We start from the raw sequence: 13,090 nt of genomic DNA on the forward strand, positions 1-13,090 counted from the left end.
CCTTTTTCTTTTTTATGTCATACTATCAAAGATGAGGGTTCTGAAAGAGCAGACTGCAATGGTTAATAGGGACTGGTTGACCCATTGTTTCAATTCTGTGGAAAGCGTATGACTCTCTTGTGAATGTAGTTAACTAATCGAATTAGGCTTATCTTTATCTTATAAGAGCAGTCTACTCTCCACGTAGAAAATCAAACATTCTTCTAACAGAAATATAATGTTTCTGTGAAATCAATGTATCAGACTAGAATGTACTGCTTCCCTGCTATGAGCGCATCATTATTTTATTTCAGATCTGGTTACTCTAGTTCAGTGCTGTACAGCTGTTATAATGTGACAACACATATATGTAACACATCTGACATGGCTCTAAGTCCCACCTCCAGCATTACTAAACTCTCCTACTCTGAATCTTAGTACTGTGTTCTCTTAAGCTAGTTTTTTTGAAAGAGCGGAACAACTATAGCGTGTATCAATGAAGTGGGGACATTGGCTTGGGTTATAGGCATTTTATGAAGGTACATCCAATTAGGAGTTCAAAAGATCTTGACAGTCAAGTAAAAGTAAATGACTCCAAGGAGGTGGAGATGCCTTTTTTTCTGCAGCCACAGGAAGAGGCCCATTATCAACAGGAGCATAAAAAAGCATAGATATCTACTATTTTGTCCCCAAAAAAACAGCTAGTTCATTACATCTGTCCATTGAAAGGGGTGCTGACAGATCCATAAGCACTGGATCTGACAAGGAGTTTACTATCTAAAATAGCAACTTACTAGGGTTTTTGGCACAGCTGATTTTATTGTTGAGGTAAGCAGAATGAGCTCACAAACTGCTACATAATAGGATGTCAGGAATTCCAGGTACTAAAGCTTATCATTAATGTAGTAATTTCTGCGCCAAATAAGCTCCATACGCTTGTAGGGGCATATCAGCAACAGACGGCGATAAATTTCGCAAAGCGCGCTTAGCACTTTTATATTTATCGCCGTCTATTGCTGGGATTTATCGCCAGGTTAGCGCGTTATCAACAATGCGTTACTCCAGTGCGATAATATTCCAGCGATATCCAGGGAAATGGGCCAACATCGCTGGAAAACCAGCGATGTTGGACTCAAAACAGCAATAGCCTTGGTGATACGACCCTGTGGTCGTATCACCATAATCCACCTCCCATGTTAGGTATGCCTTAGTCAGGAATTTAACAGATGTTAAATTCCTGCTTTAAGGCATAGTTAACGCGATGATTCTTATCGCTAATGCTCTTTGCTGATATGGCGTAGCTGCCTTAGCGATAATTTCCCATGTAGTTTCCCCAGCCACGCCTACTTTGCATCTCATTAGCAATGTTTATCGCTGAGATGCCAGGCGTTGGGAATTCGGCAGCTAACATGCACTAATGCATGTTAGTGCCGACTTGTTGATAGGGCGTTAAAATTATCGCTGCTTTAGCAGCAAAGAGTGCCTCTAAAGTGGCGATAATGCCCTTAATGATATGCCCGTAGTTTTTATTAAGTGCAAGTAGCGCAGAGGCCAGCTACATGAATTCTACTTTTTTTAGCTCTGGTTGTGGAGATGAAAACATCAAGCGCAGAGTCTACCTACCTATTAACCTGCAGCATCTTACTGTCAATAGATTCCCGCCAACATGAGGGTATATTAAATAGATAATCCGGGGCTTAAAACCTTGAGAAAGTATCTCAAATGGGCATTGCATTGTTTTAACAGTCCTAACTAAGCTTTTACTCACGAATTCCTGCACACCTATGTAAAATCTTCCTCTCTGACATGTTGTCCCTTGCCTTATAGGAACAATGTAGATTTCTAATATTGATCATCATTTTCCTGTTTTAGGTTTGTAGGTCGTCCCGGAGACTATGTGTATATATTCCATTCTTTTAGGATGGAGGAGGTAAGTTAGCCATTTTAAAGTTCTAGAATCAAAGAACTTGTCTATCATGGCAGCCATATATAAGCTAACCTTCTCCCCTCTGTGTATGTAGTGTGCCCCGGGTGGATGCCTTATGGAGCTGTGTATCCAGCTCAGCATTATCATGTTGGGGAAGCAGCTGATTCAGAACAACCTGTTTGAAATTGGCATACCGTAAGTGATCTGGTTTATCTATTCGCTACAAGAATCTGGTATGGCTCACTAACTACCATGCATTTTTCTTATGCATTTAATGCAGGAATTATTTATTAGTTTACAATGCCAGACTTAGCATCATTCTGTGTTTGTTACCCTTTTTCTCTGAGTAGCCTCTTTGGAAGTGTCAGTGGTGCCCTAGATTCCCAATGAATGCTAACCCTGTAAAGTAGAATTATCAAATACTTTATAAGCATTCAATTGACCAACTTGCTATGATTGAACTTGTGAAGCAATTGCATGTGCGGTAGGATTACTACTTCTGCGTGTTGATGGTAGGCTTCTATTGATTCCTGTGATGATTAACAAGATCCAATAAAAGGACTCCCATATTTATCCTTCAATCAAATGGAATGTTGCTAGTTTGGCAGTCAGCAACCAGGGTTGGTGAAATGACGCTTACTCCCAAGGCAAAGTGGCAATTGTCCCTTCCCCCTCTCCCACCTCAAGATCAACCTTTGATGGTAGCTACGGCAATCACGCTCTCCTGCAGGTGAGGTCCTACGCCTGTTCATCGCCTTGGAGAAACTTAAGATAGACCTTGACCACAAAAACATGTGAGTTGTTTCTGGAAACAACTCACATTTTAGTTCAAGATACATACAAGAGTCTACTCGGCTGGGAGGAAGTTAAGCTACTTTCGTGCTCAGATGTTCTTTCAAGATGAAACTCTAGACTTTGAACTCATCTGTGGCCTAAATCCTGCTAACCGACCACAACCACAAGTACATAATCAATATGCTGGTCATGTACTCTTTTAGTGCATCCTATACCAATATACCTTTAGCCAAACATTGTGGTTGGACCCATGCTGAAGGTGGAACTAGGAAATACCAGAATATTAGTAACTAGCAGACAGTATACCTACATACATCCCAAGTCTTCTCCTTTTGGGCCATGTATGGGATTAGTATTATTTCAATTCAACACCATGTATCAGGCATATGAGAATGCTACCGATTGTTAACACTGCTACGACTCCCTATCTCATAAGAGTAATTATACTTCATATCTAGAATTTAGTTGCAGTGATTATTATCAATACTGAACCCTAGAAGTAGCTTTGTCTGAAAAATGTAACATTCAGTTAGAGTTCTGTTACTTACTAAGTTTACTTGCTATGACAGCTGGGGAACTGCAGGCATGATCTATGAATGTGAGCTAATGAGCTATATATCTTTGAGTGGATTACAAAGCCATTTTAATAGCTTTTCATAGCCAGATATTCACCAAGAGTGTCAATGGGATAGCACATACTACCAGTACACATTTGTGTGTGAGGAGCACATCTAGGAGTCCATTTTGCCACTCAAGACCAACATCTCTCATAAACAACTCCAGTGTGGCCTTATAAACGTCAGATCTTTAGCAAAACACTCCCTACATGAGCATGTTCTGCTCACTGATCACACCTTTGACTGCCTTTTTGTCACCGAAACATGGTTGTCAGACTGCTCAAACCCAGACATAGCGCAGGCACTCCACCAGGGCTACACCATCTCCAGATTAGATAGAATCGGGAAAAAGGGAGGAGGGATAGCTATTATTTACAGACCATCTGAAATGTTCTACATCGCATACCACTGTACTAAAAGACGCAGAAAACCTCTGCTTCAAATTCAAAATAGATAATCACACCACATTCGCCGGAGTACTGGTTTATAGGCCCCCCGGGCCCATAGCTAACTTCCTAGACACCCTTGGTGACTATTTGTGCCCCCTGGTGGTGCGCTATTCCAATTTCACGTTGTTGGGAGATTTCAATCTACACTTAGAAGTTGATGACTGCCCAAATACTAAAACCTTTAGGGAAATTACCAACTCCCTGGAAATTCGGAATAGAGGATACACACACAAAGCAGGGCATACCCTTGATGGAATATGCACCAATGCCACTAACATAACAACGACCTCTCCAGGCACCCTCACCTGGACTGACCATAAAATTGTTCCCTTTAATTTAATATATGATAATACACACACTACGGAAAAAGCCACCAACAAGGCCCCCACACAAAATTGAAACAATATGCTTGCCAGTCCTGACCTACAGACCCTGGCCGAAACCACTAAACCTACCGTGACAGGTGACCCTGACACAGACAACAACCTGTTCAATAAATGGATGCTCTCTATAGCAAATACCCTAGCCCCTTTGAAGAAAACCAAGACTGTAAGACGAGAATCAGCCCCTTGGTTTACACCCCAATTGAAAGCCATGAAAGACTAGTGCAGACAATTAGAAAAACAATGGAGGAAACACTATGAGATTGAGGATATGAAACGCTTTAGAACAGGATTGAATGCCTATCACTTACAAATCAAGTCTGAGAAGAAAAATCACTATACAAATCTTATCAGTGGGGCAGACGATAACCAAAAGACTATCTTCAAAATAGTAAAATCCTTCACAAATCCGGCCAGTCTAGACTGTGAAATACCTCCTTCACAGGAATTGTGCGATGACATAGCAGGGTTCTTCAAAAACAAAATCAAAGACCTAAAAAAAGATTTTCTCGATAGCCCAGCCCATCACCCTATAGCCCAAGACACAGAAATTAAAGAAGAACTTAAGTATTTCAAAGAAATCAGATAAGGAATTATCCAGGCTATCCTATCTTGTAAATCAGGCTCTCCTTTTGACTCATGCCCGCCCAAAATTCTACATTCATTAGTAGATATAGTAAACCCGGTCATTAACCAAATTATTAATACCACAATCAAACTGGCAAAAATCCCTGACCTCTGGAAAACGGCCGCTGTCAAACCCCTTCAAAAAAAGACACTCTCGGATCCCACCACTCTTTCCAATTTAAGACCCATCTCCCTTCTCCCCTGTCTGAGTAAAATTGCAGAGAAAATAGTTAACGCACAACTGAATGAGTTTCTGGAAAATTCAAACACCCTACACCCTAAACAATCTGGTTTCAGACCGGGACATTCAACAGAATCAGTACTGCTCCATACCACAGATACCCTTAAGTTCGCTCTGGACTAGGGTAAGGAGGCAGTGCTGATTCTGTTGGACCTCTCCGCGGCTTTCGACACTGTCTACCATCACATCCTGTTAGACAGATTGAATCACATCGGAATAAACAGCATAGCTCTTGCCTGGATAACATCATTTTTGGAAAATAGAAACCAGATTGTCACACTAGGCAGCTACAAATCTGAAGGAAAGCCACTTTCCTAGGGGGTCCCTCAGTGATCTTCCCTTAGTCCGACCCTCTTTAACCTGTACATGTCCCCTCTGCTTTCACTAATTGATTCCTTCAACATTGAAGCAATTGCTTACGCAGATGATACACAACTGAATCTCACCCTAGTTAAAAACTCCACCTAAACTAAAGCCATAAGCGAAACTGGCCCACAATACCTGAGAAATAATATTAGGCCCTAAAAAACCAACAAACCTTACGGTCTCCATCAGAAAATCTACTCACCATTCCCAACTTTAAAATGAAAACCCGGGGAGGCAAAACCTTGTCAGCACTTGGTACAAAGGCCTGGAGCACCCTGCCTACGCAACTAAGGCACACCCATAAGGAACCAACTTTTAGGAAGCTTCTAAAAACGTGGATCTTTGGTACTCCAGATCATCAAATACTGTCACTATTATGATCCCTCACACCTTCCTCCTGCTGATCCCCCTCTCACCTCCCCTCCCCCCTGTCAATTCCTTCTGCTGATGTCCTAAAAGCGCCAAGATGCTCCCTGGAGTGAACGTTGCGCTATACAAAAACCTCTTTCATTCATTCATTCATCTAGACTTGCTCCTCTGGCCTTTGCTGGTGAATGGCTGTGCTGTCGCAAAGGTCTTTTCAGCATGGGCTCACCTGCAAGTTTTGGAATCCACTGCTGTTTTTCCAGTCCTGTGGGAATGTTACAAGTAGGTGCCAGAATGCCTTATGTGTGAATTGGGTTCCTCTGGTTGCTTAGCAGTGGTGCTAGAAGGCAGTGGTGAGGACTGCCTCACTTCCTTAAAACTTCTACATGGTACATTGTTACTGCAAAAACCTTGTAGAATATCTGGTGCCAAAACCAGATCAGACTCAGGTCTTTAAGGGAAATGTTTGGATGGTCATACTCCAAAAATACTGAGAGATGTTGGGCAAGATCGGACTGGCCTTTAGGGCAAATTAGGAAGTGCCCGATGCGCTTGTCTGACAATACAGTGTGTTGGCCTGTTTTTTCGCTGTTAGTGGACCTGTTTTATGGTCTGCTAGACAGGTTTTTAATGTTGAATTCCCTGGTAATAAAATAAACAATGCAGCAAGCACACATCCATGTAGTCTCCCATACCTTGTAAAATACGTATACAGTGGGTCTATAGAAGTGACAGCTGCCAGATTTGCACACCTGGGTCATTTTTTTAGCAATCTAATTCGTTAATCAGGCCACTTTTATTTTGGCGTCCGCGCATATTTTCTGTCTCAGTCCGACCCTGGTGCTGAGATGCAATATTAATAGCACATTTTGCATAACATAAGTGCATATATAAATAATAACAACCCTCTCTACCATAGCAACACAGTATGATGCTGTAAAAAGCAAAGGGTAAAGTGTGGCTGTTGTTTAGGGATTGGATTTGAGACATCTGTCAGTAAAAAACTAGATGTTCCCTTTAAAATTATATATTTAGCCTCTTGGCGAATAGAGCAAAACTGGAATGAAAGACTAAGTAAGATATCCTACTTTTTGTTCTCTAAGTAAACCCTAAATTCTGTCAGAGGAATATTAGAAGAGCTATTACTGCCAGTGAATTCAATCCTAGTCCTTTAGACTTTGCTATAAAACGTGGCATGAAAAGTGTTATGCTCAGAGCTTGTCATGCTGGGTTTTGAGAAGGTACTCAACAAAAGTAGGTTGTTGGAGCAGTTCTATATTTCACAGTTAACTGGTATGTTCTTAAGAAGACTCGAAAGATTTTCATAAATCAAGGGTAGTCCAACTGATTTAACAAGGATTTCATTGGTCAAACAAAAACTCCATATTTATAGTTTTTGGAAGACCAGTGTGAAGCTCAAGTTGCAACATCATTAAATAGCTGAACTACTAGGTCAAACTAACAGCTTTTCAATAGCCCAAAAAAAGATATTTAGTGTGGCTCACCCGCAAACCCAAGGCTGCCTCATGAGCCCTTGCCACACACGGCCTTCACTTCATCCCACATAACCTCTAAAAGCTCAACAATGACAGGGTCACAACCTGAAACATGATAGCAGGACCAACCACTTAATTTAAAAATGAAACCTGAGCTTATTGGCCAACCGCACATGGCTGCCTTATGTTGCTTTTACACTTATATGCTTGGTGTTCCCAGCAGACTCGCACATCAGGGGCCGTGTTATTTAAAATGCCCTGGGGGGCACAATGGGTGTTTGCGTCCGCTTTGCACAAATCGGGGTATGTCCGTATTACAGAAGGGGCCGCAGACACTTGTGTACTACCAATAGAGCTGGCGCAGATAAAGCGCCAACGCTATCTTCAAGGAGGTGGTCCTTTATTTGAATGGGGATGTGTGCAATGCAAATGAGGGGGGAAACAACCTTTACAACGCAACTTTTACCACGCAGTGCCTTTACGACGCAACTTTTATAACACAAACCATTACAACGCATTGCGCTGGGGGGCGCTCTAGGATAGGGAATAGGTTTAATTTACTGTCCAACACCTTCCCTACTTTCCACGGGGACTGGAGTTGGAATAGTAAATTAAACTATTCACTATCCAGCGCCCCAAAGCACTATGCGTTGTAATGGTATGCGTTGTAAAACTCGCGTTGTAAAAGCATGCGATGTAAAAGCATGTGTTGTAATGTTATACATCCAAATGAGGGTATCCCTTTGCCTCTGTGCTCATACCTTATTACAAAAAACACACAGTTGATGGACAGAATGTAGAACAATGTCATACATTCACCCCAGTACAAGAATCTGGGCCTAAATCCATCGTTTTTTTCCACTCCACACCACCCTGGGTTAGACACTGGCTATATGCAAATCAGCTCTGACCCTGTGCCTCATGGGAACAGTCCAGTCCGAACTACCAAGCCATGTCTTTCCCAGACCGGAATCAAGCATCCAAGGACCGGTTTCTGGCTATCAGCCTTCTTCAGCCTGGATAGCTTGACTCCAGTGGTGTAGAGTGCCTGGGATTTAGGCCCAGATCTCTGTACTGGGGTGAATGTATGACATTGTTCTACATTCTGTCCATCAACTGTGTTTTTTGCAATTTTCACCCCGAGTGGGCTGGGTATGCTCAGACGTGAGTCCCAGGCTCTCCACACCACTGGAGTCAAGCTATCCAGGCTGATGAAGGCTGATAGCCAGAAACCGGTCCTTGGATGCTTGATTCCGGTCTGGGAAAGACATGGCTTGGTAGTTCCGACTGGACTGTTCCCATGAGACACAGGGTCAGAGCTGATTTGCATATAGCCAGTGTCTAACCCAGGGTGGTGTGGAGTGCAAAAAAACGATGGATTTAGGCCCAGATCTCTGTACTGGGGTGAATGTATGACATTGTTCTACATTCTGTCCATCAACTGTGTTTTTTGCAATTTTCACCCCGAGTGGGCTGGGTATGCTCAGACGTGAGTCCCAGGCTCTCCACACCACTGGAGTCAAGCTATCCAGACTGATGAAGGCTGATAGCCAGAAACCGGTCCTTGGATGCTTGATTCCGGTCTGGGAAAGACATGGCTTGGTAGTTCGGACTGGACTGTTCCCAAGAGGCACAGGGTCAGAGCTGATTTGCATATAGCCAGTGTCTTACCCAGGGTGGTGTGGAGTGCAAAAAAACGATGGATTTAGGCCCAGATCTCTGTACTGGGGTGAATGTATGACATTGTTCTACATTCTGTCCATCAACTGTGTTTTTTGCATACCTTATTACAGACACACGTAGAGAGGCAAATAAGCTCTCAGGAGGTGTACTGACAGTACGCCACCTAAAAGGTGGCACACTGTCAGCGCTGCCCCCTAAAGCAGCCTGCAGGGTGCGGCGGGGTCCTGTGGACCCCCCAGACAACCCCGTGCAGGGTGGTGTAGTCATTAACTGCACCCACCGGCAAGGGATTCTCTATTCCCCTTTAAAAGTGCATACGGGTTGCCATCTGCACTGTGAAACAAGGAGATGCTTCATAGCAGCCGCTCTGTATTTCATGTAAATGCGCTGCCCTGGGGGCAGCGCATTTCCCGTAATATCGCACATTTGTTGTCATTGCACATTGTGTAAATGTTTAAATGTATGCAGGCACAGTGAAGGAAAATGCGCCGCATGTGCAATGCAAAAGACACACAGATGATGGACGGAATGCAGACCAAATCAAACATTCTCCCCAGTCAATAGATCTGGGTTAAATCCATCGTTCTTCTGCTCACCTTGCCACCCTCATGTTTAGATCCAGCTAAATGCAAATAAGTCTTGACTCTGTGCCTCATGGAAACATTCCAGATCGAACTGCCAAGCCAGAACCTTCCTGGACCGGAAACAAGCATCCTGGGACCCGTTTTGGGGCATCACCCCATATCAGTCAGGTTAGCTTGAATCCAGTGGCATAGTGAGCCGGGGACCCACGTCTGGGCATACCAATCAATCAATCAATCAATCATGCCATTTGTATAGCGCACTACTCACCCGGGAGGGTCTCAAGGCGCTTGGGGGGAGGGGTATGCTACTGCTCGAACAGCCAGGTCTTGAGTTGTTTCCTGAAGGCGAGATGGTCCTGGGTCAGCCGAAGGTGGATGGGGAGGGAGTTCCAAGTCTTGGCAGCCAGGTAAGAGAAGGATCTTCCTCCGGCGGTGGCTCTTCGGATGCGTGGTACGGCTGCGAGGGCGAGGCTGGTGGACCGTAGCTGGCGGGTGGGCGTGTAGAAGGTCAGGCGGTCGTTGAGGTACTTGGGGCCCAGGTCGTGGAGAGACTTGTGTGCGTGGGTGAGGAGCCGGAACGTGATCCTCTTGTCGACGGGAAGCCAGTGCAGGTACCTCAGGCACACTTAGAGCGAGAAAACAAAAGATACACAGTTGATGACCTGGCAGTATGGGCTGGAATGTTCCCAGTGGGTGCAGGGTCAAGACTGATTTGTATATTGCTGGGTTCAAACTGGAATGGTACGGGGAGCACAAAACAAAGGATTTAGGCCTATATCTCAGTACTGGGATGAATATGACATTGTACTACATTCTGTCCATCAATTGTTCTTTTTGCATGAGTAATGTGGCTCCAGGTATCCCTCTCTGGATACAATCTCCAGGCTGTCATACTTGCCATTTTGTTGCTTTGACTAAATACTTCTCATTAATGGAAGAGACTTTGACCAGGCCCACCAACAACTTCAGCCCTAGCGTTAGTCAGCACATAGGTACTATCTACTTAAAACTGTCATAGTTCTTAAAGTCCTTATGAAATTAGGATTTGGTTTCTCCACTTTCTTTGATGAGTGCCTGCTATTACTGTTCAGTGTATAGAAGATTACTCATTTTGAAAATTGTTATTCATCTCTAATTTTACCCTCTCTGCCCCATCCCTGTTGTTGTTTCTTAGAACCGTGTTTGAAACCACATGAAACATTCGAGCTTTGGCAAGTTTTCAAAAATATCAATCATGAAAACTCCATGGTTGCCAGGCACAGTGATATGTGTCCTCTGTCCCTGCTTCTGGGGATGGCTGTTCTAGCGACTACTTTAGGTAGACAATTCGATTCCTCAAGTCCAGTGATGGTGTCATAATAGTAATATGGTGGCATTGGTGTGCTTTTCATCTAGAAACTCTCTAGTTAGTCATTGAAAAATAATATTATAACATAATAGAATCGAAAATAACAAATATTGCCTGAAAAGGGATAGGGTACCAATAGAATATTCTGCTTATAATGAAAACTTTATGATGCTTTTATCTTTCCATCTGCCTCATCTCTACACCCCATTGTGGCAGAAATCCAATTCACGTCTGGAACACCGCCTGGCCCGAGTCATATATGTTGTGCAAACATAGTCTTGTAAAAGAGCAATTCAATAAAACCTGCTTAATTAAGTCTCATGAAAATGATTCCCACTCATTGTGTGTTGTTGAGTCACCTTTCTTACGAAATACTGAGTATAATTCCTCCCCACGCTCACAATTTGTGCTGCCCTTTGTTTTGTGGAACTGTCAACAAACAGGATGCACCTAATATTGAATAGAAACCTCAGAGCACGCCTAGCTACATACGTCATGGAATCCAAAAGGGCCACGGCCACCAGGGAATTTGCAGTTAATAACCCATATCAGTTTCAAGTATGTAACACCATGGTCGCCCATTCTGGGTGAATCTTTTAGCTTAGCATTTTTCTGTTCTTGATGGGAGGGTTTGACTCTGTCTCAATTTGCCATCCTTCAGCTCGGTCACAGTAGATTGCAGCTTGGACCCTTTACAAAGCACTCTGACACAGTAGATTCCACCTTAGACCCTTCATTACAAAGCACAGTGACACAGTAGATTCCACCTTAGACCCTTCATTACAAAGCACTGTGACACAGTAGATACCATCTTAGACCCTTCATAACAAAGCACTCTGACACAGTAGATTCCACCTTAGACCCTTCATAACAAAGCACTCTGACACAGTAGATTGCAGCCTGGACCCTTTACAAAGCACTCTGACACAGTAGATTCCATCTTAGATTCTTTATTACAAAGCACTCTGACAAAGTAGATTCCACCTTAGACCCTTCATAACAAAGCACTCTGACACAGTAGATACCATCTTAGACCCTTCATAACAAAGCACTCTGACACAGTAGATTCCACCTTGGACCCTTTACAAAGCACTCTGACACAGTAGATTCCACCTTGGACCCTTTACAAAGCACTCTGACACAGTAGATTCCACCTTGGACCCTTTACAAAGCACTCTGACACAGTAGATACCATCTTAGACCCTTCATAACAAAGCACTCTGACACAGTAAATACCATCTTAGACCCTTCATAACAAAGCACTCTGACACAGTAGATTCCACCTTGGACCCTTTACAAAGCACTCTGACACAGTAGATTCCACCTTGGACCCTTTACAAAGCACTCTGACACAGTAGATTCCACCTTGGACCCTTCATTACAAAGCACAGTGACACAGTAGATTCCACCTTAGACCCTTCATTACAAAGCACTGTGACACAGTAGATACCATCTTAGACCCTTCATAACAAAGCACTCTGACACAGTAGATTCCACCTTGGACCCTTTACAAAGCACTCTGACACAGTAGATTCCACCTTAGACCCTTCATAACAAAGCACTCTGACACAGTTGATTGCAGCCTGGACCCTTTACAAAGCACTCTGACACAGTAGATTCCATCTTAGATTCTTTATTACAAAGCACTCTGACAAAGTAGATTCCACCTTAGACCCTTCATAACAAAGCACTCTGACACAGTAGATACCATCTTAGACCCTTCATAACAAAGCACTCTGACACAGTAGATTCCACCTTGGACCCTTTACAAAGCACTCTGACACAGTAGATTCCACCTTGGACCCTTTACAAAGCACTCTGACACAGTAGATTCCACCTTGGACCCTTTACAAAGCACTCTGACACAGTAGATACCATCTTAGACCCTTCATAACAAAGCACTCTGACACAGTAGATACCATCTTAGACCCTTCATAACAAAGCACTCTGACACAGTAGATTCCACCTTGGACCCTTTACAAAGCACTCTGACACAGTAGATTCCACCTTGGACCCTTTACAAAGCACTCTGACACAGTAGATTCCACCTTGGACCATTTACAAAGCACTCTGACACAGTAGATTCCACCTTAGACCCTTCATAACAAAGCACTCTGACACAGTAGATTCCACCTTAGACCCTTCATAACAAAGCACTCTGACACAGTAGATTCCACCTTGGACTCTTTACAAAGCACTCTGACACAGTAGATTCCACCTTAGACCCTT

At 43.4% G+C, this 13,090-nt stretch overlaps 1 protein-coding gene across 2 annotated transcripts in view; it reads left to right on the forward strand.

Annotated features, from left to right (window-relative positions):
- ANO1 (anoctamin 1) overlaps nucleotides 1-13,090 on the forward strand; it is a 780,986-nt gene that overhangs the window by 654,220 nt on the left and 113,676 nt on the right. For both annotated transcript variants that reach the window (XM_078684271.1, XM_078684272.1), the window contains 2 exons: nucleotides 1,852-1,909; nucleotides 2,001-2,101. In XM_078684271.1, the coding sequence (XP_078540397.1) occupies nucleotides 1,852-1,909; nucleotides 2,001-2,101 (159 nt within the window). The remainder of the gene's footprint in view (nucleotides 1-1,851; nucleotides 1,910-2,000; nucleotides 2,102-13,090) is intronic.

This window comes from Lissotriton helveticus, chromosome 3_2, assembly GCF_964261635.1.
Source record: "Lissotriton helveticus chromosome 3_2, aLisHel1.1, whole genome shotgun sequence".
NCBI lineage: Eukaryota > Metazoa > Chordata > Amphibia > Caudata > Salamandridae > Lissotriton > Lissotriton helveticus.